Genomic DNA, 25,074 nt, shown 5'->3' on the forward strand with positions numbered 1-25,074 from the left:
TTTTTTTTGCTGTTGTAATGTTGCTGGGTCCAATCTGAAAATGTAATTTGCTAACATTTTGTTGTTAAAAGTCTCATAAGTAAACATTATACTTTAATATAAAAATAACCAGAATATTTTCCCGAAATTGGTCGAGCCTTCTTGACAAAAATACACGTAAATTAATCCGGGTGTTCTCACATTAAAATATTGATAACATTGCTATTCACTGATAAGATAATTTACTGATTTCTAATGATCACCGATTTGTCATTTCTACAAATCCTTTATAATCATATTAGCTATTATCTGTCCACTGCTGAACATAGACTTCCCCTATATACTGCCATCAGGAATTGTCCCGAGCCAACTGTATCCATTGACTCCCTGCAATGCATTTGAGGTCGTCACTCCATTTAGTTAGGGAGTCGTTATGCACTGCATTTGCCTGTACGGTGTTGCCACTTAAGACCTTTTCTTCCTTTAAATCCTTATTAATAATACGAAAATGAGTTTATTTACGTCTTAGTAATCGTAATTGTTGCCATGTGATCCCGGTATAGAATAGCCCACTCCTTCATTTCCCGTGGGTGTCATAAGTGGCGACTAAGGGAATTTTATGGTCGAGGGATGAACAGCAGGATCCTTATTAAAGCATCACCAAATCTTAACTGCGGTTGCCAACCCGCTTGCAAAGCATGCCAACTTTACTGGCAACCTCCCCCCCCCCCCTATAGGGAGAGGCCTTTATTCAGCAGTTGACTGTTAACGGCTGATGTGATGATGATGAATCGTAATAGTCGTTATAAATTTTGGTATATCTGTACTATCAGAGGGAGACTTTGTACAAAAGTCGTTTGTTTGGGTACCTCTGTCCCATTCGTATTTCAACTGTAAAGCAGTTGTGTTTGCATGGCTGTGTTTCGGTTTGAAGGGTGGGATATGGCGTGAGTTTACAGGGTGCAGAGAAATAACACCTGAGTCCTCAGAAATGGCAACGCATAGGGGGTACCACGGGCAAAACAGTATACTCTGTTATGTCCATAGTACTGCTCATATCTATAGGCGACGGTTACCACTTTCCATCAGGTAAGCCGTCAACTTGTTTGCCATTTTAAGTAGTATAAGAAAAAAAAACTATATAAGATGGAGAACGACTTAGTTACTTATATCCTAGTCAATAAACCACGAATATCGCGGGTAAGTTTCTAGTACTTATTTATATATTTTTATTTATTCTTATATTTATTTTAATACTATTGTGATATAGTAATAAAAAAATAATAAAAAACACACGATCTGTTTAATGATAAATGATTAGGTAATTTATGCACGTTCGCAATATCAAAAGGTATCACGTACGTTTTATCGGCCTTTAAAAAACCTTAGTACATTCGCTCTTTTTAAAGAACTTCTGTAATATCTGGGAAAACATCAACAGAAATATTATTCCACAACCTGATGATTTTTAGAAGGAACTCTTCTAAAATCGTAATGTTTGCACTAAAATTTAAATGCTGGGACGTGAATTCTTTGTCGATGGCGGTTGGTTGATTATAAATGTTTATAAATAAAACTTTTACAAAAATATTGATTTCAAAATATATACGTTTAATTAAATATTATAATAGATTTATTGTGTTATGAATTAAAGGATATAATAGTATTGTTGTGTGTACAGGCAAATGCAGTGTAATCATTAGATGGAGTGACGATTTTGAATGTATACTAGAGTTAATGGACGTTAGTAAATTGTTCGTAGTGGTAGACTATTACGGGGAATGGTATGTATGTTCAGCACCGGACAACATATGGCTCAAATTATGATGATGAATTTATTTGTGTTTATTACACGAATGATGAATTTAGCCTAGTTTAGAATGGAGATGAGGAATCGATCTTATAAATTTTGCTGAATTGATGGATGAGATTTATATTATGCTGTGGATAATATTCATCGCTTACTAGATATGAGAATAAATTATGAAGCTAAATTTACTTATTTTGCAATAATTTTCGATTGTGTTTACTTTTTATGAAATCGGTTTATGATACTGCATTATTAATTCATTTTCATCAATTAATTCAAAAATTTTAGGAATTGTTATAGCTGTAGATAAACATACATAGTACATAATTTGGTGTTAGATATTTATGTATAGTCAACACAACTATTATGATTTATATTAATTATTATATGGAAAGTTTTTTGAGTACATTATTACAATATATAAGATTGACAAATCACACTGGCACACTTTGGTAATGCCGCTCAGCGCAAGATGGCGCTAGGTGTACTTAGCCAGACTTGCATTGCGTCCCGGTTTGCGGCGGTAGTGGCGCGCGGCCGTGGCGTAATTGCACGCGGCTATTATCTGGGCGGCGCTCGCCGCGCATGGCGGCCGGTGCGAGCGGGATGCACTCGATAATACGTAAAACAAAACGAGGGAGTAATAATGGTAAAAAACGAGCAACACGCAAATTATAGTGAGAAATGAGGCAGCCGGTAGCGGTGGGGGCTTGCGTGGTGCGGTGGGGGCCGGCGCGCGGCAGTCGCGGTCGCTCGGCGCACGCAGACCGCCCGCGCCGCCTGCGCCGCGCCTCGCGAGTGTTGTGAGTGTGTGACATGCGCCACCACCGCCGGCGCCATGAGCGGCAACCGCACATCCTCACCGGACCTGCTCATGAATGTGAGTCCAGCCGAAAGCCAGCCCACATTACGCTTTGCTCCTATAACGATAACATTCCATTGTTTACATACTTTACATGGTTACTACTCGTAGGTGACACTTACCGAAATATTGGTATCTATATACTACTATAGATATCTCTAACCAGGTATGTCGACAAAATCGACAAAGTATTGGTTTTTAAAAAGTAACTAAAGTAGGTACTTAGGCATCAAAGCATTCCAATATCAACTTAGGTGCGGTACATTTCACATCAGTAAAGTTCTTTCACGGACTACCGTCTTCATTCAATATTAGTTCTAACTAATATTATATCTACAGCCAAACGTGTTGCAATTTGACACGGATAGATAATAATAAAAATCTTCCAAGAGTATATAAAATGAAAGGAAAAGGTCATGATTTTTCACGCTATAATAGACCTTAATTTTTAGAACAAACCGACCTAAATAAGGCCATAAAATGGTTCCGTGTCGAGAGCACCCCTGGGTATTGTCGATTTAGCACGCACCATAAGCGGCATATTAACCGCGATTGAGACTCTGGAGCCCTCCCTGGAGTCCTAACCTCTATTACTATTCATGGAGTCCGGGGTCGAGTGGACCCAAACTACCGTACCGTATACCCATCTAAGTATTATGTGAAAATTTTCTTCATATTTCCCTTTGAATACCAATTGAAGTCCTACACGCAGGGTAGTGAATATTTGATCAATTGGCTTCTCGTAAATGATTTGGTAATCAATATTTCAGTAACAAATTGCCTTTAGAATCTACTTAATCTAAGTAAGGAATAAGTAAGTAGTTACTTTAAATAAAAGATATTGTCTAACATAAAAGCCAACTTCAACCGTAAAAAAATTAGTATGGGACCACCCAATATGATCAAGTCAAGATGAGTTGATTCGTTTTGATTTATTTAATCAAAAGTAAATTCTGAATTATCAAAATCGTTTCAGAATCGTTGACTAATATACCATGTAACATATTTATGCAAAATGTATACCTATGTATAAAAATGTATGTAACCTAGTTGAATCTAAAATGTCTAACATACAAAAAGGATTTAGTAGGTACCGGTTAAAAAATTATGAAAATAATTAGAGCTGTACCTGCTCGTCTCATAATACTAATATATCATTATTATATTAACAAAGTTCATAAATATATTTAAAAAGCAATATCCGTCACATAAAGGTTATTGTTATTATCTAAAAATTGCCCATTAAACTTTGTTCCGAAAATTACTGACACATCATAAAAACGACCGAAATGCTAATTCAATTAAACGAAGTCAAATAAATAAAGGTAGGCCGGCGCTTTCGAGCGGCGTAACCAATCCTTAATGACACATAGGCCTCCGTCCATTTTCTAGTCAATTTCCTTTTCATATTAGTTTAATCTGAAGGTAGGACTACTGGCGCCAAAAATTATGCCGCGACGAGCGTGTCGGCGCGGGGAGGCTAATCTGTTCAGTGTTATATTGTGTAGAGCACGGCTCCTTTGTGCGGTGAAAAAGGTAGAAATTTATGCTTTTCGGCGTCGTGTGTGAGTTTTTTGTGAGAATGTAATTAATAATTCGGCGGCAAAACTAACAGTGTTTTCGTTGTTACGTCTGCTTGTGATTGATGTCCGCTGTGACTGCTTCAATTAGTTGCTAGTGAACATAGCGCTAGGTGCTCTATATTTACACTACGATTACTCTAACGCCTCATGTTCAGTCCACCTACCTATTTTTCTTTTATTTTACTATAGCTTTATTCTAATACGTGCAAAAGAAATGTATGATGATATATTGGACACTATTAATGTAATTTAATTTCTTATGTACTTTTAACTTTCATCTCAATTTTATCATGTTATGTATATTATAAAAATGTTACTTCTTACTTTCACTTTAAGATTTATATATATTATTTTTATTTTTCAATTTATGTATACAATTACTGTATGCAATTATTAATATTAAATTATTATCAATTTATTATCAATTAAAAACCTTATTTTCAATAGTTAATTACTTATGTGAATGAAAGTTACATGTTTGCTGTAAGAAATTTTCTCACCTGCAAATCCTATTTATATAATAATCCTATTAATATTAATAAAATAAATACGAAAGTTTATAAGGATATATGGATGGATGTTTATTACTCTTTCACAAAAATATTACTATTGAACGGATTTAAATTTAATTTGGTATTTTATATTCGTCATGTAGGCGAAACCGCGGGACGTAGCTGGCATGATAATATAAGGAAATTAAGTAAACTTTTAGGAAAGTTAGTTATTTTAAAAATTTAAAAATAATAAATTATATATTTAATGCAAATAGTATAATAATATAATATATAAATCATCAGTGGATGCGGGTGGATCCTTATGGCAGCATATGGGAGAGGCCTATGTTTAGCAGTGGATAGTTAATGGCTGATATGATAATGATATAAAATATGTTAATTTATTCTATTTTCTTTGTGATAAATACCTTTAAAATGATAGTTTTTTTCTTTTAACATATTTGTTATATGTTTGTGCTGCCTCCTGTTTTTCACATGGAATGCGTTGATATATAAAAAATACACTAATAGCGAATAAAAAGCAGCTCAAAAACAAAATGCGTGTGATGAAATAATATAGTAATTTTTAATCATGTAAGTTAAATTTGTAGTCAAGCATACCAAAACGTCCTTAATTGTTTTTCTAAAACTACCTTTACCGTCTGCTTATCATCAGGTGGACCGTATGCTTGTTTGCCACTTCAGTAGTATACAAAAAACAGACATTATGATAACTATAGCAAAAATTGCTACAATAATTAAATAATAAAATGTATATAAAAATACAAAACTGAAAAGGTTGATCAAGTTGCCAGCAACAGACGTACACGTTTCATATTTACCTTTAATATTCGACACTAGGTACTTTGCCGTGTAGTTCCGGCATAGAATGGGCCACCTCTACCTTTTCCGTGGGTGTCGTAATAGCCGACTCAGAAAACTTAATGCTCAAGAGATGGGCAGCAGCTTTTAAATATCACCAAATCATAACTGCTGTTGCCAACCCGCCTGCCAAGCGTGGTAACTACTGGTAAACCCCCCTAATACCAACCAACCTACTACCACTGCAACAACAAAGGTGTCGGGTATATGATCAACAGTGTTGCCAGATGCGATTTTTTATTTTTATCTAAATATTAAATAATTTTACTCCAAATCGATATGATTTATTTTACTTTTACTCAATATCATAAAGTTGAATTAATTTGCACTACGTTTGGCTATGTATCACAAGATGAACGACGAAATAAAAACACTCCGTATGTTTCTATTTCCACCTTCTTTGTCTACCTTCTTACCTTATTCCGTCTTGTTTTGTCAACTTTATTAATTAATTTTATTATATTTATGTACCGTTATGCGGTTTACAAGTACCAAAATTGTTAAAAAATCTGTTATCTCACACTTTTCTCCAAGAATTTCATGTTTTCAAAATTTTGCGATCAGAAAATTTTTTACTCAAAGTTGCGAAGATAACGCCTAATCTGGCAACATTACTGATATAAGATTTATACAGGGAAGGTCTAGAAGATTGCTATTGGGATAGATCATATGTAGTAAGAAATTTAACAGTGTCTTTATTTTTTTTAATTAACAATTTATAATAAATAATTTTATTTAACTTGTAACTATGCATTATATATATATAATTTTCCATACAGTGCCAAACTCGATTATAACTACATCATACTCTACCTCGAGGTGACATTTCTAAATAATAGACTAATAGTCTGCTATTACAGAGCGCATAAAGTACAATGCCCAACACAAACTCGCCTGCACCATTCATACTAGTACAATCGAGTATATTATATTTGAAACTAGTTCCACCGGAACCTACCGTGGGGTCTGCGTAGGCGCATGGGCTCCTTTTGACCGTGCAACCTACAAGTCACGGTGTTCAGGTGTAATGGAGCACAGAACGAATATTTGTTTTGTAATGGCGACGGCTACCAGGATGACTCGCTTAAACAATAGACAAGCAAATGAGTGCTGCTCCAGCTGTGTTCTTTTATATTTTATTTATAATTATGAAACTAATGTGCTTTAAGAACATTAGGTAGATATTAATTTATTTTTAGAACCTTTTATAATATTCTCGCAGCTCTTCTCATATTATAATGGATTTGACAATTATAATAGGCATTATTGGGCGTTATTTTAGGTTAAAAGTAAAAGAAAATACTTTTTTGATAATTCCATACACAGTAGACATATTTAATTAAAGAAATTATTATTAGAAATAGTGCGTATCAAAATTTGACTATTAGAAAAATAATTTATTTTTAACCTTTAATTACAAAAGCACTGGTCGTCAGCGTATGTTTTTGAAATTAACGTCTTGCGTGTTCTGTAAACGCTCTCAGCGGAAGCGTCATGTCCAGCCGAGGACCGCGCTGCCATCACAACCCTCGTCATTTTCTATTAGTGTATATTTAGATAAAAGGATGCAAGCAATTCAAAAACAAGTGATCCGTGTTATTTTACTAGTATACGCAAAAATACCGTTGGATGCGAGTTGTCCGTACCACGTAGTAGTTGCTTGACGCTCGGCAGCTTTTTAATTGACCACGCGATGTTGTGCCGCGTCTCGTCCGAGTTTTTCTCTTCTCAAATTGCTCTAAAGTGCTTAATGAGCGATGCGTGCAATCGCCGTTTCCCCGTACGAGAGCTTGCTCTTATTTTACATAAATAGTTCAGCTCGACGAACTAATGCCGATTCTCGGTACTGTAATTGCGCCTGTGACAGGCTTCCGTCGCCTTTCCAGAGGCTGACGGTTGAACGCCAAACACTGGCATCGCCCAAATTATAGTTATTTCGCATTAATAGCGTACACACTGGTGCGTGCGCATGCGGCTGCAGGCACCACTGTCGTTTGCAGTTCGCTTGTAATGTCTAGCATAATTTGTGTACACTAGTATATTGAATAATGGAAAATTGATCAAGATCCGAACTTGTCATCATGACAATGAATACTAGAATTTTTAATACTTACTTTATTTAGTAGAATGAGTATATTTAGGTCTTTAAATCGTGTAAAGAAATCTGCAACTAGGTATTATTCAATTTACTCATTTAAATTTCACAATTATATCAAGTAGCTAAGACTTATTGTGATCGAAATTCGTTTAAGTAATTTGAACTTTGTAATTTGGGGATAATATTGTTTACATGTAAATACCTAAAAAAGTATTAAATATAAATAATATATAGTGAGAATACGTGTAATTCGTGTTTCAACCGTGAAGCAGTTGTGTTTGTATGGCTGTGTTTCGGTTTGAAGGATGGGATATGGCGTGAATTTACTGGGTACAGAGGAATAACACCTGAGTCCTCAGGAATGGCAACGCATGGGGGGTATCATGGGTGAAACAGTATACTCTGTTATGTCCATGGTACTGCTCATGTCTATAGGCGACGGTTACCACTTTCCATCAGGTGGGCCGTCAGCTTGTTTACCATTCCAAGTTGTATAAAAAAAAATACGTGTAATAATAGATAAATATATTGTGTGCCGCGGTGGTCCCGGCATAGAATAGGCCACCCCTTCCTTTCCCGTAGGTGTCGTAAGAGTCGACTAAGAGAGGGCGATGGACGGGCAACAGCGTCCCTCCTAAAACACCTTCCAAGCCTAACTACGGTTGCCAATTCGCCTTCCTAGCGTGGCAACTACTGGCAAAACCGCCCCATGGGGCACCCCTTATGTTCAGCAGTGAACAGTTAAAGGCTAATATGATATGATGATATTGTGTATGACATCACTGACAAAGGGATATTACAATTGTCTCAATATGTCTAGGAAATGAGCGCATTATATATTCAATACTATTTTATTAATGTATTGGTGACTCCCCAGGTGTTATTGGTATCCACGGGATGCGGTAATCATTTATCATCAGGTAAACTGCATACGTGATTGTGACCCTTTTAGGTACATAAAAAAAAACTGTAATATTACGTCACTTATAAAATAGTGAATCTGTCCATCGCTGTGGTCAAGAACAAAAAAGATTGTTCGTCTTTTACTTTATATAACTATATATCACGTACTATTGAACTGGATTTTGAAGGGGTGATTGAAACAAATTATTTAGAGTTTATAAAAGTTCTTAATCTTGATTCAAAATATTCCGAATCGTTCCCCCGTCACTATCTCCCAAGATCGGAATAAAATGAGCAGTTCACAAAACCAGTTTCAGAAATTACATTCCAATAGCCGCTGTTCGCAAACCAATTAATTTGCTCATTAAATCCGTGATTCTAATACTAGATAATAGCTTTAAGTAATATTTTAACCTATAGTACTTAGTATAGAATACTTGCCTGTCTAAATTTACTGCATTTGGTATCGAACAACCCTGTATGGATTGTTATAAATATGTGTAAGGCCTACCGATATTTTAGTCTAAAGTGAGAATTATAAATTGATAAAAAAAATTTTTCTTATTTTTAAACAATGTTTTGTACTCAATCACATATGTATATAGGCAAATAACTTATGGAATTTATATAATATTGTCCTATAAATTGACCATGTTTTAGATTAGATAATTTAAAGATATTTCACTTTATTCTGGTAAATATGATTCCTGACAAAACACAAACTAAAAACCGATTATCATGGGGGTGTAGTAGTTTAACATATTACTTCCTCATACATTTAAGTTTGATCCTCGTACTAAATAAACATTAGTATTGTAAATATATATACATCTTTTTGTACTGACCTAGGTTTTTCCTATGTATTTAAAGTAAGTAGGTATATTTATCTAGACTTCATTGTATAAGTTCTAATTAGTTTACGATTAGATGTCACCGTGTACCTATAGTTACTAATCTTTATTGTTTCTTGTAATTTGAGCATATTATTATTTAATTTATTACATATTATTTAATCTAATTAATATATTAATTAACCTACAAACTAAATAAGTAGTAAATTATATTATAATATATATATATATATATATATATATATATATATATATATTCTTGTAGGCACATACTAATAATTCATTGTTTCAATGTAAAGCTTGTCTGTAAAAAAACGTTTCAATGTCATATCTGGCATCTACATTCCAACAGACAATGTCGGTTCCACAGCAAACAAAAAGATAAAAAAGTTATATCAGAGGCGGCCAATCGTATCCATTCGGCCCTCCATTGGTGAAGACGATGTCAACCCGTTGGACTGGTCCTGTGACGTCATTCGACTGGTGCATCCAGATACAGAGTGGGTACCATACTAAATAAAATTTTGTACCTTATCCGCCAATTAATTACATATTTTGTTATATTTTTCCCACGTCTAATAGATTATTTGTATATGGATAAAGATGGAATGGTGTACCCATCTATGTTAACAATATACGAGTACTTCGGAATGGTACAAGTGCAGGATGAAATAATATGAATGAAATCAGGTCAGTTAGCTCATTGTGTTGATTCAGTAGAACGTAATCACTATAGTTACCAGGAAGGATCGTGTGGAGATCGATCTGGCTAGGTATATTGCTAGCAATAGGGACTATGGTGTCCATTAGTAATAATTCTTTCCTTACCTCCAGTAGATTACTTGTATTACTTATATTATGACAGTTTATTATTTTTTTTTAATATATAACCTAGATTAACATCATAAAAGTATTGAATACATGTTAATCTAGAACACAGTTATTCCGTATATCAAGACTTCATTCAAGTCCATTCAGGCATTTGGATATTGAGTAAGAAACGTCTAAAGGTATTTAGTATTATTATAACATCTAATGGGATGATTGACAAATAACCTAGTAGTGTATTCAAGGGAAAATATTTATGCTTCAGACAAGAATTTAGGATTGTTTTTAGACTTCAGAGCAAAATAAGATAACATGTTCTGTCCAGTTAATTGGAAAAAATTTGACAACTACAAATAACGTGTTGCCATTTCAAAAACGAAGGAGAAAGTTACAACTATGCATTAGTCTTTCCGCTAAAAACGCGTGACTACTACTTTTTTCCTACGTAGCATTTTGACATGAAGAGAGATAAATCTACATACCCCTGCAAAGTTTCATTTCCGGGACAAGTCGCTTTGTCGAGCATATTTTCCCGGGTAAATGGCGTTATTTCCATAAAATAGCAGTTTGTTTTTTTTTTTCTTATAGCGCGAGTGGCAGGCACGTGCTAACTTAGCTGTGACATTTCCTTTTACGCAGATTTATACATTTTAAATAAATCTCGACGGAAGAAGAAAAATCATCATTAAATTACTTTTTAACAAAAATATTACCTTTTATACTTTCCCGTTGTATGTTTAATGGTTTATAAGTGTCATCTGTGTAACCGTGGAATGTTCACTCACTATAATAAAAAATACTCTATGCTCTTCTCCATCTCATATCGTACCTGTTTACAAAACTTCAGTGATTAAATAAGGCGTTAAGGCACTAAGAGGTAACAAATAAACTCATTTTTAAGACATCAAAGAGAAGGTGATTCTCAATTCGGTTGTGTTTTTTCTTTCTTTATGTTTGTTACCTCATAACTCCGTCATTTGTAAACCGATTTGAAAAATTATTTACCTGAAAGGATATATAGAATACATACAGATAGGTCCCATAAAAATTTTAACATAATCAGATCAGTAGTTTAGTTTTTGAATTAAAATAACTAGTTTTGTCACGATAGAAGTATTTTTTTTGTCGAAGACAATCTTAAATTATTAGGATTAATAAAGGAATTGTGCAGTAATCGTTTGCAAAGTTTTGACATCTTGTCTGTAAATGATTAACTCCATTAGTTTATAAGTTTGCACGTTGATTGTAAAGCCAACAAAGATTACTTCAAACTGTATTTTATAGTATTTTTGTAGCCAGATTATTAAGACTAAACTATATGCCCAATATCATGATTTTTTGGAATAACTTTTAGGAAACAATAAATAATATCGACATAGCAATCTCTTTAATACTGCTACTTTCTAGAAATTCTCTACTGGAAAATATTAATAATAATGTAAATCATATTTTAATATTAAAGAAAGAATAAAAAATATCAATAAATATCTTTGTTTACCCTATACGGGATTGTGATTATAAAGTAGTCGTGAACATATTTATTCATAATATTTATCGACTTTAGTTGTATAGTTATACTTAATAACACATGACAAAAGAGTAGTATTATAGAAATTAATTCGTAAGTGAAAATTTTAATTTATATAATATTCGCTGTACAGTACAGTTTGAAACCCAAACCAAAACCTTTTTAATGAAGTTAGTACCTTGTTTGTCACGAACGTATAGAGGTGTTCTGAAATTATCGACCACTTTACATTCTCGATGAACATTCTCTTGTTTACCATTCTCGAATTTCTTAAAAAAAATGTTAAATTGAAAAACCATTAACAGTAAATAAAAAGCTTTAAAGTATAATGTAAAAGCAAAACTTGATGGAAGTTCTATTAAAATCGTTTCTATAATATTTAAATACATAATATATTAAACTAACTGTAGCCGGTATGCGTTGCAATACTACAAAAATTGAAAACTTTTTGTTGTATGTATACAACACATGTATGTGTAGATTTTTTTAGCCATAAACCTTCGCTTCGCTTCTTATTTAGAACACCTTAACAAAATTTCTTCACAATCTGATAAATGGTTTAGGTACGCATAGAGGACAAACATATAAATATTAATTTATTGTATAGATATTAGGTAATTAATTGCTTTATAACGTGTCCAATAATTTAATTGATAAAGCGCATTTAATTTATTTAATTCGTCTAATTTTATGAAAATATTATTTGGTACAGAATGAGCTTTAAGACTGAGCGTGGTTACTGTCACCAAAACACGGGTATCCATATTCACCCCCATAGCCGGTTTCCAGATCATTAAACACCGCACATCGTCTCACTTGTACCTTCACTTTGACATTTATATTTGCGCTTTTTTGTGATAATTCCTGTTTATTATGCCTATTACTCAACACGATGTGATCGCGTGAGAATAGAAATGTTAATAGCTTTTTCCATATCATGTTGGAATAAGTACTTGAATCTATTTTACTCGGAAACTGTTTAGAAGGGCACGATTCGTTAGATTTGTTGAGCGATGTGTTTTTTTAGTTGTTCTATTTAAATTGTATATTTTCATACATTGTACAAAATACAGGTACATATTAATACATAGCAAAGAATATATATATTTGCCGTGTGGTCCCGGCTTAGAATAGGCCACCCCTTCCATTCCCGTGGGTGTCGTAATAGGCGACTAAGAGAGGGCGAGGGATGGGCAACAGCGTCCTTCTTAAAACATCTCCAAAGCCTATGTACAGCTGTCAATCCGCTTGCCAAGTGTGGCAATTACTGGAAAAACCTCCCAAGGGGCATTTTTTTAATGGATGATAATGAAATAGGTAATCCTGCCTGCACTAACGGTCTACGCTGGTGGAGCACCAGTAAGAGATGATAGGTGAGAAGGGAAAGGCCGGTCAGTTCACTCATCGTAATGAATACACCCGAATTTCAGCAGAATGGTTTCCAAGGACGACTACGTGGAGGTCCAACTAACAAAGTATATTGCTAGTAATAGTCCGCATTACTAACAATAACCCCCCCCCCCCCCAGGGGGAGGTTTATATTTAGCAATAGACACTTAAAGGTTGATATGCTGATGATGATAATAAAATAATATATATCTGATCTGCATTTGATATGTGTAATTGATTTGTAAAATAGTTGTAAAAAATTCATTTGACTTACCCACCTTATCTGTTATAAAGCAAAATAATTTTTACATCAATATATTGTGAATTTATATTAAGAACAATTACGAGTACTTATTTCATCGTACTGGGAATAAATATAGAATTAAAATGTCTTCTGTGCCTCCTGCAAAATTTTGTCATTATAAACTAATACGGACCATATCTTAATTAAGATATACTTGTGGTTAACCCAGTGGTATATATATATCAGTATATATAGTAGTAATAATATAGTATTAGCAGTTTTAAAGACGATGGATTATCTTAAAAGTACTGTTATACTGTAGGATATACTACGACAACGCGGTTCAGCTTACGCGGGTAGCCGCGTCACAGCACTCACGCGCCGTCGCGCCCCGAGCGCGACGATTATAATTTCGAGCTCCGATCAACATGAAAATGAAGGTCCATAAATTTATTAGACATAGTGTCGGCCGGTTCGCCTCGGGCTCGCATTATATAAAATATGTCAAGAATTAAGCATTATCATACTAAGAATATTTTACTCGGATAAAAATAATGTTACCATAATCGCAGTTCGTGAACTATGTCAAGATTGTGCCAACAAGTGAATTTCAATAAGTCGTGACTTATAAAGTCGATAAACATCAAAGTTTTTCATATAAAAAGAATAAGAGGAAAATCCAAACATATGATTTGATCAATTACGTAAATATTCAGTGCGTTCTGTTGCTGTTTGTGTGAAGTAAAATGTAATGGTCTAAAAAAATAAATAAGAACGCAAAAAAGAATTATACTTATATTTTGATAAAGTGCATCTTTTACTTTATATAGACTTTAAAATTTTATTATTGTAATTTTTATTTAAATGCAAGGTGCATTAAAATATTTAACATGTTAATAAAATTGTCGCTATAATGACAAATGTCTTTCACCGCATTGAGTCGAATCGAAGTTCTTATTGTCGTCAAGTGATTCCCCATTTGTTTTGCAATTTTACTAGAATTAAAAGATTTTGTATACACATATTGTTAATATAGTGAGCAGATACAAGCTTAGCAATATCCTATATCGACGAAATTGATTGGACAAGTCACCCCTAAGATCGATACTATAATTTGCAGATACGAGCTTCTGATCCTAAACAGAGATATTGCGCCCACGTCGGCCACGAGGGCAAAGTTATAAAATGTAAATTTATTAATTTATTGCGCGATATTTTACATAAATTCAAATTGGCCACTATATATCCTGGCCTTACATTACCTACATCACGTAATTATAGCGTGCACAATTATTATAATTTTCTTATAATCGCGCCCATAAGGACGTGCGAAAAAACAATTTTAAAACGCAATCCATACTGATTTATAGCCGTTGTTTATAATATCTGAATCGTACCATTGAAGGATATATAATAGATTTATGACTCATTTATTTAGATGGTTATTTAATCTGTTTGAGGGGTAATCATTAAGTATTTCAACCCCAATCATATATAGTAACCTGTTGATTAATTAATAAAGTTTATTTAATGCTTTTATGTAATAATAGATAATGTTGAAGCCACGTAGAAAGAAGTGTCAAAAACTAAGCACATCAGTAATAATTGATTCTTATATATAGGGAGGTATATAAAAAAAGTACTTAAAGCATTTATACAGTTTAAAATAGAAAGACGACTATTTAAAATAAATTAATTAGGCATTTGATATTTTTAATAACATATACAATCTAAGTGCCAAGTAAACACACAGCCTGCCTTCAAATAATCGAATACTTACCTGATATAAATGAATACTTCCATAGTACTTTACTTAGTGAAAAGATCATTAACAACAATAGTAATTATAACATAAACATCTGCATCCACAAGTGGTTGTGTCGATCCTCCACTGGCTCATCTAATCATCAGCGATTCATCTAACGAAACAAAAATTAATTATATACTTTGTGCTCTAAAATCTTACCTGAATTCGTGCTTTTAATTACAAGGTACTCTGTGATTTATTACCTACACGTGTGTTGATGATTTATGCCATCAGAAAATTTAGAAAAATAAAAATCTTAATAGGTATATAATTTTCTTTAATTGTTGTGGGAAAAGTTTGTGTTCATACATATTTTATATTTATAGTAAAGGCCCAGAGGATGTATCTACTTATATCGTACTCATGAGTAAAGATGATAAAATCCAAGTACGATGATTAATAATAATCTACGTTATTCTATTTTATTCCATATAAAAAATGACTTCAATATTTGCGAAATTATAGTACCTATTGTATAAACTAAGTTCATGAATCATGGATACTAGACAACACATAGATATGTATATTATACTTAAATAATTTTTAAATTAATTACATATCCTATTAATAAAATAAATGGGAAAGTTTGTGAGGATGGGATAGGTGGATGGATTTCAATAAAAATTGGTACATGGATAGGTAATTTAGCATATAGGAAATTTTATATACTGGTTTACGTGAACAAAAAAAAATTATTTTACGGAAATCGAATCCATTACTATCGGAAGATGAAGCGACGTATTAAACTATTGCACCACTAAAGTCATTAATTGTTGTTGATGTTAATCTACACTCAAAAATATCATGAAAATATTATATTTTCTTTTATATGCTTTAGGCTATAGATATATTAAACAATACTTCAAACGTCGCAAACTATAGTCATAACTCACAGTTTGTGTAACATTTACGTGTTATTTTCCAATCATTTTCTAGGGATGGTAAAATCAGACCGAAAGACTCTTTTGTAATTTTTGGATTTTGATACGTTTAGTAAAATAAAAAAAGAAGCACTATATTTACTACAACGACAATAGTCAACAGCCAACAGTTATTTATCGAAGCGGAAGTCGCCTTCTGTTCTACGTGAATATGCAAAGTAGGTACTATCTCATTCTATTAATAATGCAGAAGTATCCTGGCGAAACATGTTTGTAAGAAACAAATTCATGTAATTAAAACTTCTACAATTTGACGATTAAAATAATTATAAACTATCAGATGGCAAAGGGAGTTCTGTGTGCGTTTCTCGCGTTGTACGCGTGAAACAGAACACCTTTCTCATAAGTGATTTTAATTAAATTCACTGGCTTATAATTATGTCCTTTGCCGCGATTGTTCAGCTGAAATTATTCTACGTGATTATAGGCTAGAATGTCTTTAAAATCGACTTCACAGAATACTTGAACAACCAAATTATCCGTTCACTTGGGGAAAGTGGAAATTTAATTGTGGCAAGTTTGAATTTTTAATAAAATAACACCTGAAATAAGCTTCAGCAATACGTAGATTGAATATAATGGCCCAGTAATTAAAGGAGGTTATTATAAAATGGTATTAATGATAGTGTACTGAGAATCTTTGTAGTTACCTTACTTAATATGGCTTATTAATGTGGGAGCGAAATATTGTTAACTATCCAAGCACTGCGTGGTTTTATATACGTTATTACATATTTACCATTGTAGAAATTGTTTTCATTATTGACCTAATAAAATACACATTATATTGTACTACTTTTATATTTAATTATTCTGGGTTGGAGCTATCATTTTACCTATTTTTGCCACAAAGCACAAAGCATTTTTATTCAAATGGTATCGGATTGGGAATTAAGTCATGTTGTGCCAGTGATTGTACCAAGTTGAGTACAAAAATTGCTTAATAATATGTATTGCTATACTGGCCAAGGGATGTCTGCTGTGTTGGATTTCATTCTACAGGACCATAACAAATCATAAGAAACAATCTCAAGTCTCAGTTGCCCAATACACATAACACGAATAAATCGTATATATAGGAGAAAATATTTGAAATACTCTCTCTCATATTAGATATATTATTTCAGATTTATGATAATAACATCCATTTACAAGTTGACAATTTGAACAAATATAAGTACCACTTATTACAAAATTTGGGTATTTCATTAAATGTAAGTAGCTATAATTAAATGGAGAATGATTATAGTATCCATATTCGAATCAAATTATCAGGCGTAGTTGAAATATTTTTTAGGTAGGTATACCAATTATTGTAAACCTTATTGATGGCAAGTTGGTACTATTTAGATCATTGATGTAAATATTCAAATATTCTTTCTTATAATAAAGATAGAAAATGAGACGAGTACTATCCTAAAGAAAGTTCTTTGTTATTTATTTGAATATTTTTTTAGCACCATCTACTCTTAAGTTTAACAGAGCTTGTACTATATAAATTAGACAATTGAAAGGAATATTTAAATACATTATTTTTTGTCAATATATACATTGAAAATACCTAGACGAATACAACAGACATGAATACAAATTATTGTATCGTGCAGGGATCAAATCTACGACTATCGGTATGTAAGGAGGTATTTTAAACGAATACTACTTCCAAGTTCGTCATAATTTAATAAGCAATAAATAGATTATTGTTTTACAAAGAATTGTTATTAAAAATTCTAATCTTCAACATCCATCACTTTAGAATATACGTAAAATAAAAACCATCTCTATAGTTTTACTGAAGTAACGAAGGAACGGTATATCTTCGTCAGAATGTGTCGGTTAGATGCCTGTTCAAATTCTCGGCAGCTTCAATGCAGCTATTTAAGTAACAGTGTCGCTAAGGTCCCTGCTCTTGACTTAATGTGACTTTTATTGCATCCAACTTCCAGTTTCATTGTGTGCGCCCCTCTTTACAGCCTTCGATTTCAGTTAAGTTGTTTCTGAAATGGTACTGTTGAATACTCTGTAGTATTGTGAATGTGTTTAAATATATAATATCTAGTAAACTAGATGCAACTTTGTTTATAAGTGTACTATTAAATCATTACGTCACAGGTAATTTATTGTTCTATTACTCATACTTTAATTAAAAATATTATTGTATTTTTTTTATAAATTCTGAAATTATATTCATTCTTTCAAACTATTTATACTTTCTTTACGTACTAACTGCATATCATGATTTTATTTACGTAAAAGTTAAAATAATTACTCATACGTGTAGCCTTTCTATTAGTAATTCAATTATATTATTTGTTGGACTTCTAAACTGTAATACCCACAAATTAAGATAGAGATAAAGTCATCATAATCATCATTACTTGTATACCATCAAGCTATAGTAATCCAATAATAGCACAAGCCTTTCTCAAGAATGGTATCATTTATCAACTATGAAAGTTTTAATAAGATATTGCTGCTTACATGAAAGCTAGGTAGGTAGATATATCATAACAATAAATTGATTAAATATTATAAATAATTTAAATTGCTTTTCTTTTAAATTTCATCGGAGAGTCTTTAAAAGAAAGAAATTTATTTTGAAATTTTAATTGATTTAAAATCTTTGATGAAAATTGATATTAACGTGTTCTGATGTACTACTTTTGGCCAAACATAGGATGGAACGATCGATGCGATGATTTGCCCAAAACCGCTTGGGTGCGTAAAGTTCTATATACCTAGTAAATGTTTTTCTACGGTAAAGCTTGGAAAACCATATACCGTCTCATTTTAAAATGGACCTGTGTCTAATAGTGGTCTAAAAGTAAATTGTAATAGACTCGATAAATGGATTTAGAAATAATTTAATTTATTCAATATTTCCGACTCCAGATGTTCACTTTCTTCACAGTTTGTATATCTTTATCCCTTAATTAAGAAAGATCGAAATAAAGCTTCGGTTTATAAAATAATAACAGAAAAGAAAACCTTCACGTGGTTATAAAACAAACAATGCCTCTTCCCCTCGTATAGTAAGTAGTACAGGCAAATCAGCCATATGGTGTGACAAGTATAATGGAGGCCAACGGGCGGGAAATGACCACATCCATTCATCATATTGCCGCAAATAGCTCGAGCTGTTTTTCACTTGCCATTGCCTTTAACGTTTAAAAAATACGACCCTTATAACCTTGGAAATAAAGCTGTTAACGCTTTGACAGCGCTCATCTTGACTAGGGTTGTAATACAATTTCACAATCTGACTTCAATGTTTATTTAGAAAATATTAATAAAATATATATCCTGTAAATATATAATTATAAGAAATAATTACTTCCTTAAATTTCTTAAAAAAAAAAAAAATGATAATGTTAAAGTTAATTTCGGCATGGTGTTCAATACGAGTAACAACCCTATTTGAACATGTGAAATGCAATATTTTACAAAGGGGAACTTGTGGTGGCGGTAATGATGAGCGAGTAATATTCTTCTTCCGGCCAGCATTAGGTAATGAACCGTAATTGGTTTATTAAGACGACTCTCAAATTGTCTCAGGTGTGAAATGAAACACGCTAATGTATTTACTTCCATATTATATTTTAAATAAATGGTAAATAATTAGATTTGATATAGGGCCAAGACGGATGGCTTTGTTGAAATTTAAGTATAATAATAAACATTGAAGATGTGTGCATATTTGCGTTGATACTTGTAAGACCTAACTTCGTATAAGGGTCCATTACATTAGGTATAATGCACGTATTTTGTATAAAAATAGGTAGGTCTATTTTCCGTATGTATGACTTCCATTTTCCATTGCATTTGAAGAACAAATGAAAAAACCCATTCTACGAACGAATCAAATACAAATGTGACTAATTATACAATCTCTTAATGTATTTCCTATTTGTGACTTTAGCCGAATTTAACAGATTTGGACAAAATTATTTCAACTGTCCACTGCTGAACATAAGCCTCCCCCTTGAGGGATTTTGCCAGTAGTTGCCACGCTTGGGAGGCGGATTAAGGCTTTAGAGATGTTTTAAAAGCGACAACCGCACTAAGGCTTTAGAGATATTTTAAGAGGGACGCTGCTGCCCGTCCCTTGCCCTCCGTTAGTCGACTCTTATGACACCCACGGGATACAAAGGGGTGGCCTATTCTATGCCGGGACCACATGACTAAATTTGTTTGATATATATTTATTTTAATGATATAGTATGAATAGGTATTTATGCCATGTTTAGTAGGTAAAAATTACGTACTGTAATTATTAAATAGGTACTGTAGGTATTGTTCTTTGTTTATAATATTTATTATATTATATGCATTTTACAAATTAAGATCAAATAGTCGATGGGATCGCAATGCGTCTCGTCTGACGGAGAACGGGCGCGAATTAATTTTCGCCACAATTACGCGCTCGCGTTACTAATTGAGACATCAAAGAGTCGGCGACGCTCGGGCGCAGTTCCCTACGGTCTGTTTATTATGTCTCTTTGTATAGGAATATTTTGTACTAAGTAACAGAATGAAGCAGTCCGCGAGGTCATTAATTACCCCCCCCCCCCCCCCCCACCTCCTAATACTGCATAAGTAACAAACGAAACTGTCAGTGGATATATTTACGTTAGTGCACATGGGAAATGAGATGACAATATCAGTGTATCTGTCGTATACATTCGTTTACCACTTGTGTGTGGAGAGTTTTGCCAGTAGTTGCCACGCACGGCAATCAGGTTGGCGGCCGCAGTTAGGCTTTTAGAGATGTTTTAAGACGGACGCTTCTTCCAATCCCTCGCCCTCCTTTAGCCGCCTCTTACGACACATACGGGAAAGGATATTTTTGCCGAGACACACATGGTGTGCCATGACACCCATCATTTATTTATTTATTTATTACACACATTTTTTTTTCCTGTGGTGAATTTGACTGGAAAACGAGTCTACGTATTTTAATGTTTTGAAATTTCTGTATCAATAAATTGTGGCCTTTAATTTAAATATCACTATGCTTCTAAGTTATATTCGATAACCCCCGGCGCCGTTTGTCCTAATAGTCGCCTAACCACAATACGAGCCTGGCCGATAATGTTTGAATAATTATACCAATATTACAACAAATGCCGTACCTCTTGTTACAAGATGTAATGTCTTAGACGTGACTGAATAACAAGAGTTTTCTGGATTGATAGCAAATTAAGCTTATTGCACATGTAGGTTATTGTATATATTTACATCAATATTGTCACCTAATTAATTCTAAAGATGATGGTGAATTTGTTTCTTGCTACGGAATTACAATTGTCAATGTGTAAAAGTAATAAAATTGTTTTTTATTAATAATATTATTTTAGTCGTTAACTTTCCACTGTTGGACATAAACCTTTCCCTAAGGGGAGTATTGCCAGTAGCGGCCACGCTTGGCAGGCGGGTTGGCAACCGCAGTTAGAATTTTAGAGATGTTTTAAAAAGGACGCTGCAGTCCATCTCTGACCTCCCTTAGTGGAAAGGAAGGGGTGGCTCTTTCTATGCTGAGGCATACACGGTGAAAAAATAAATAACTTTATATTTAATTAAAAAATATTTTGCAAAACACAATAGATTTTGAAGAAGTTTAAAGGTATTTTCCATATTAAACGTACACCCATTCTATTAAAAAATAGCATTTCACAATTACCGATGATATTACATCAACATCATACTAATATATTATAATAAAATTAGAACTAGACAATGATATCCCCAATGTACATAACATGGGAGATATATAAGAAATAATTATATATATATATATATAATAAGATCAATATTTGTCTGTCTGTTTATTAGTTCCGGTATCACACAAAAACTATTGCACGAAATTAAGTCTAAGATCTGAAGGTCTAACTTAAAAACATATATGTTTATCTTGATATGCCATCTATAGCTGGTCTATTTCATTCTACTTCTGAAATCTACGTGTACGAAGTAACGGATGAGAAGTTAGTATGATTTAAAAAAGTTAGATTCCAGACTCTTTTTGAATTTTGTTAAAAATATTACAGCAGTGACAGTATTACCTAAATATTTGAATGTTTGCCAGTATTTGTTAAAATTGCTATATTCAGATTAACGCCTTACATTATCACGCATTATTTTCTTTTTTAATAACTTTTTTCGTGGAATAAATGATTATTTATAATGAATGTATCGATATAATAATATATTATATTAACATGTCATGCTAGGTGTATAACGATCTTTATTTAGACACGACTACTAGGCGCCTACACCGATTCAAGGCTGGAATGTTGGTTTAAAATATCACATATCGTAAGTACTCGTACTAAATAGGTAGTTATATGTATGTTGTACTTGAAAGCAGTTAATCGAAGAAAAATTATCGATTTCACCACATTATTTTAATGGATAGAAATGGAATGATAACGTAGTTCATTGTGGTGGGGTGCCGGTGAAAGATAATAGTTATGGCATCCCCATTAGTCAATTCTGCTTACCTATTGTGATGAATTAATTGATTATGGATCATGGTTTCAAGAAATTATCATGTGGAGATTTACCTAGCAGGTTATGGCTCTTTTTTATGGATGATATGGGAACGGTAACCTTGCCTGTGCTATCGGTATATGCCGGCAAAGTACCAGCGAGTAGGTATATTAATATTAATTAGGAATATAAATTATATAAAAATTTATTATTATATACTATAATTTTATAGAGGAGACCGATCGAAAGTTGAATTAATAGCGTATATTTAAGTAGTATTTTAGGACAAACCCTACTATACTATACCATCTCCCCCCATAGCGATTTATGCGTTTGTAATTCAACGCTGTAGGCAGGAAGGGATTGTTAGTAATGTTGATTATTGCTAACAATATACTCTATCAGGTCGATCTCCCCGTGGTCCCCCTGGAAACCATCGTACTGAATTCCAGGTGTATTCATCACGATGGGCTAACTGAGCTACCCTTTTTATTCTCACTTATCATCCCTCACTGGTGCTTCGTCACAGTATATCGTTGGAGTAGGAGGGTTTCATGTTCCATTATCATCCATTGACAAAAAACTTAACGCGGTCATCTTTTGATCATGATATCCTTAAAATATGCATGTTTCTACGTTGATAAAATCTACACTAGCAAACCACAATTTACGATACTAGCCATGCACAGATTACAGTACCTACCTGTACAGCAGCAAAACAAGTAGGTAAGTACTTAATAAAGCCAGTTAGTCTATCCGGCTTTAACGTTGTTGGGCCATCTCGAGATACGTCCAGAAACAATTGATCGCGGACTACTACAATTTGTAATGGAGCAGCATTGCAGCTCCGGCAGTAATTTACGTCGGTCGCCTTCGCCTGCCGTTACTCTGTAAATGCTACTGGAATATACTTCACCCTGTGGTTGTTTCCCCAGTTTTAAATGTACACTCGTACAATCCTCTTGGCCAGCGATACATGCTAATTATGGGTAATTTTCAAAATCGATCGTCGAGCTTTCGCACTGGTTGTGGCTTCCTGCGTTAGCTTGTTCTCGAGAAACTGTATGTAAACATCCTAAAATATTCTGTATCTCCTTGTGGTCGATGTTAATTGTAACTTTATTTATATTTTTATTATTTCGATGCTCGGATATTTTCAAACTTTAGAAGATAAAGTAGAAAATTTGTAGAGTAGAAGCATTGAGGTTTCTGTTGGCTACCATTTAATAAAGGTATCATCGTCCTATCCAAGCTTTGATCTGATGAATGGTTGTGCAATAGCGCGAGCGGTTAGATCGAATTATCAAGCGATTGATGGCTTCTAGACTGCATCTCAATAATCTTTGCTCAAGATATCGACCGAGATTGCGCGCCAGGCATGCGTCCAGCTACTATTCGCGCCTTCCGGTATATACTATATAAAATATTTTTATTAGAAACTACCTTCGATGAGTTACCTATCTGTTAGGCACACTATATAATTTTGATATTACATACCAATATAATAATTTTAACGAGAGAACTGGCTAATAGGAGGAATAGGAGTTAGCCAGTTACATGATTAGTTTATTGTAAAAAAAAAAAATTAATTAAATATATTTCAAATCATCAGTATATGTAAGCAATACCGATGGAGCTAGATTCGGTAATAGCAATCTAAAAATAGATGAGCATCAAGTTTAGAAAGGATATCAAGTATGCACTCGGCAGTCGATACAGGCAAGAGTGCACGCCGGTGACCGTCGGGACGCTATAATTGATGACGTCGCGGGCAAACGGTGTCCGCCCATTTTCCGTCAATTTTCGTCACTTGAGTGATGGTAAAGCGTCACGCCCACACCTCCTCACCCCCCTACACACCTCACATCCCCGAGACACCCGCGAACGGCACGCGCCGCGCTAAATTTAAATAGGATGAACTTGTAACGGGCTGCCGCCACCAAGGAATGCGAGCGGTGCGATGCGTTAATCATACATTTGTGACAGTTACACTGTGAGATGTCGGCGAATGGCTTGAAAAAATGGCCATGACTGTTTGTCTTGTCAAGTCTCAACTTTAAATTTTATTTGTCTGCCGTAAATAGTAGAAGGTGCATACCTACCGATCTTGCTTTCAGCTTTAACAACTTTTACATCCCTCTTGAGAAAATAAAATGACCTGTTTCCCCCTCACTGAGTGCGGAGTCAGCTATAGACAAAGCGCCAGTTAATATCCCCCGCAGTAACAATAGCCTGTGGGGATATAAATAAGGTGGGAGCACTTAATGAACACATAAACTGTGGAGAGGTAGCGACCCGAGACGACCTTGTTGCCATGACAACTTGTCACAACTGGTAATAAGTGAGCTGTCTTCAGGCAATATATATAATGTAGAGCAATTTAATT

General features: G+C 33.6%; 1 protein-coding gene across 2 annotated transcripts in view; it reads left to right on the plus strand.

Annotated features, from left to right (window-relative positions):
• Positions 1-2,511: 2,511 nt before the first annotated feature.
• The window catches only part of LOC113517488 (transcription factor Sp9), a 99,554-nt gene continuing 76,991 nt past the window's right edge, over positions 2,512-25,074 (plus strand). The window contains exon 1 of one of the 2 annotated variants that reach the window (XM_026902167.3): positions 2,512-2,669. In XM_026902167.3, coding sequence (XP_026757968.1) covers positions 2,628-2,669 — 42 coding nt within the window. In that variant the 5' untranslated portion in view covers positions 2,512-2,627. The remainder of the gene's footprint in view (positions 2,670-25,074) is intronic. The other variant, XM_026902165.3, reaches the window with a different exon arrangement.

Source organism: Galleria mellonella, unplaced genomic scaffold (assembly GCF_026898425.1).
Source record: "Galleria mellonella isolate WM207_F2 unplaced genomic scaffold, CSIRO_AGI_GalMel_v1 utg223, whole genome shotgun sequence".
Lineage (NCBI taxonomy): Eukaryota > Metazoa > Arthropoda > Insecta > Lepidoptera > Pyralidae > Galleria > Galleria mellonella.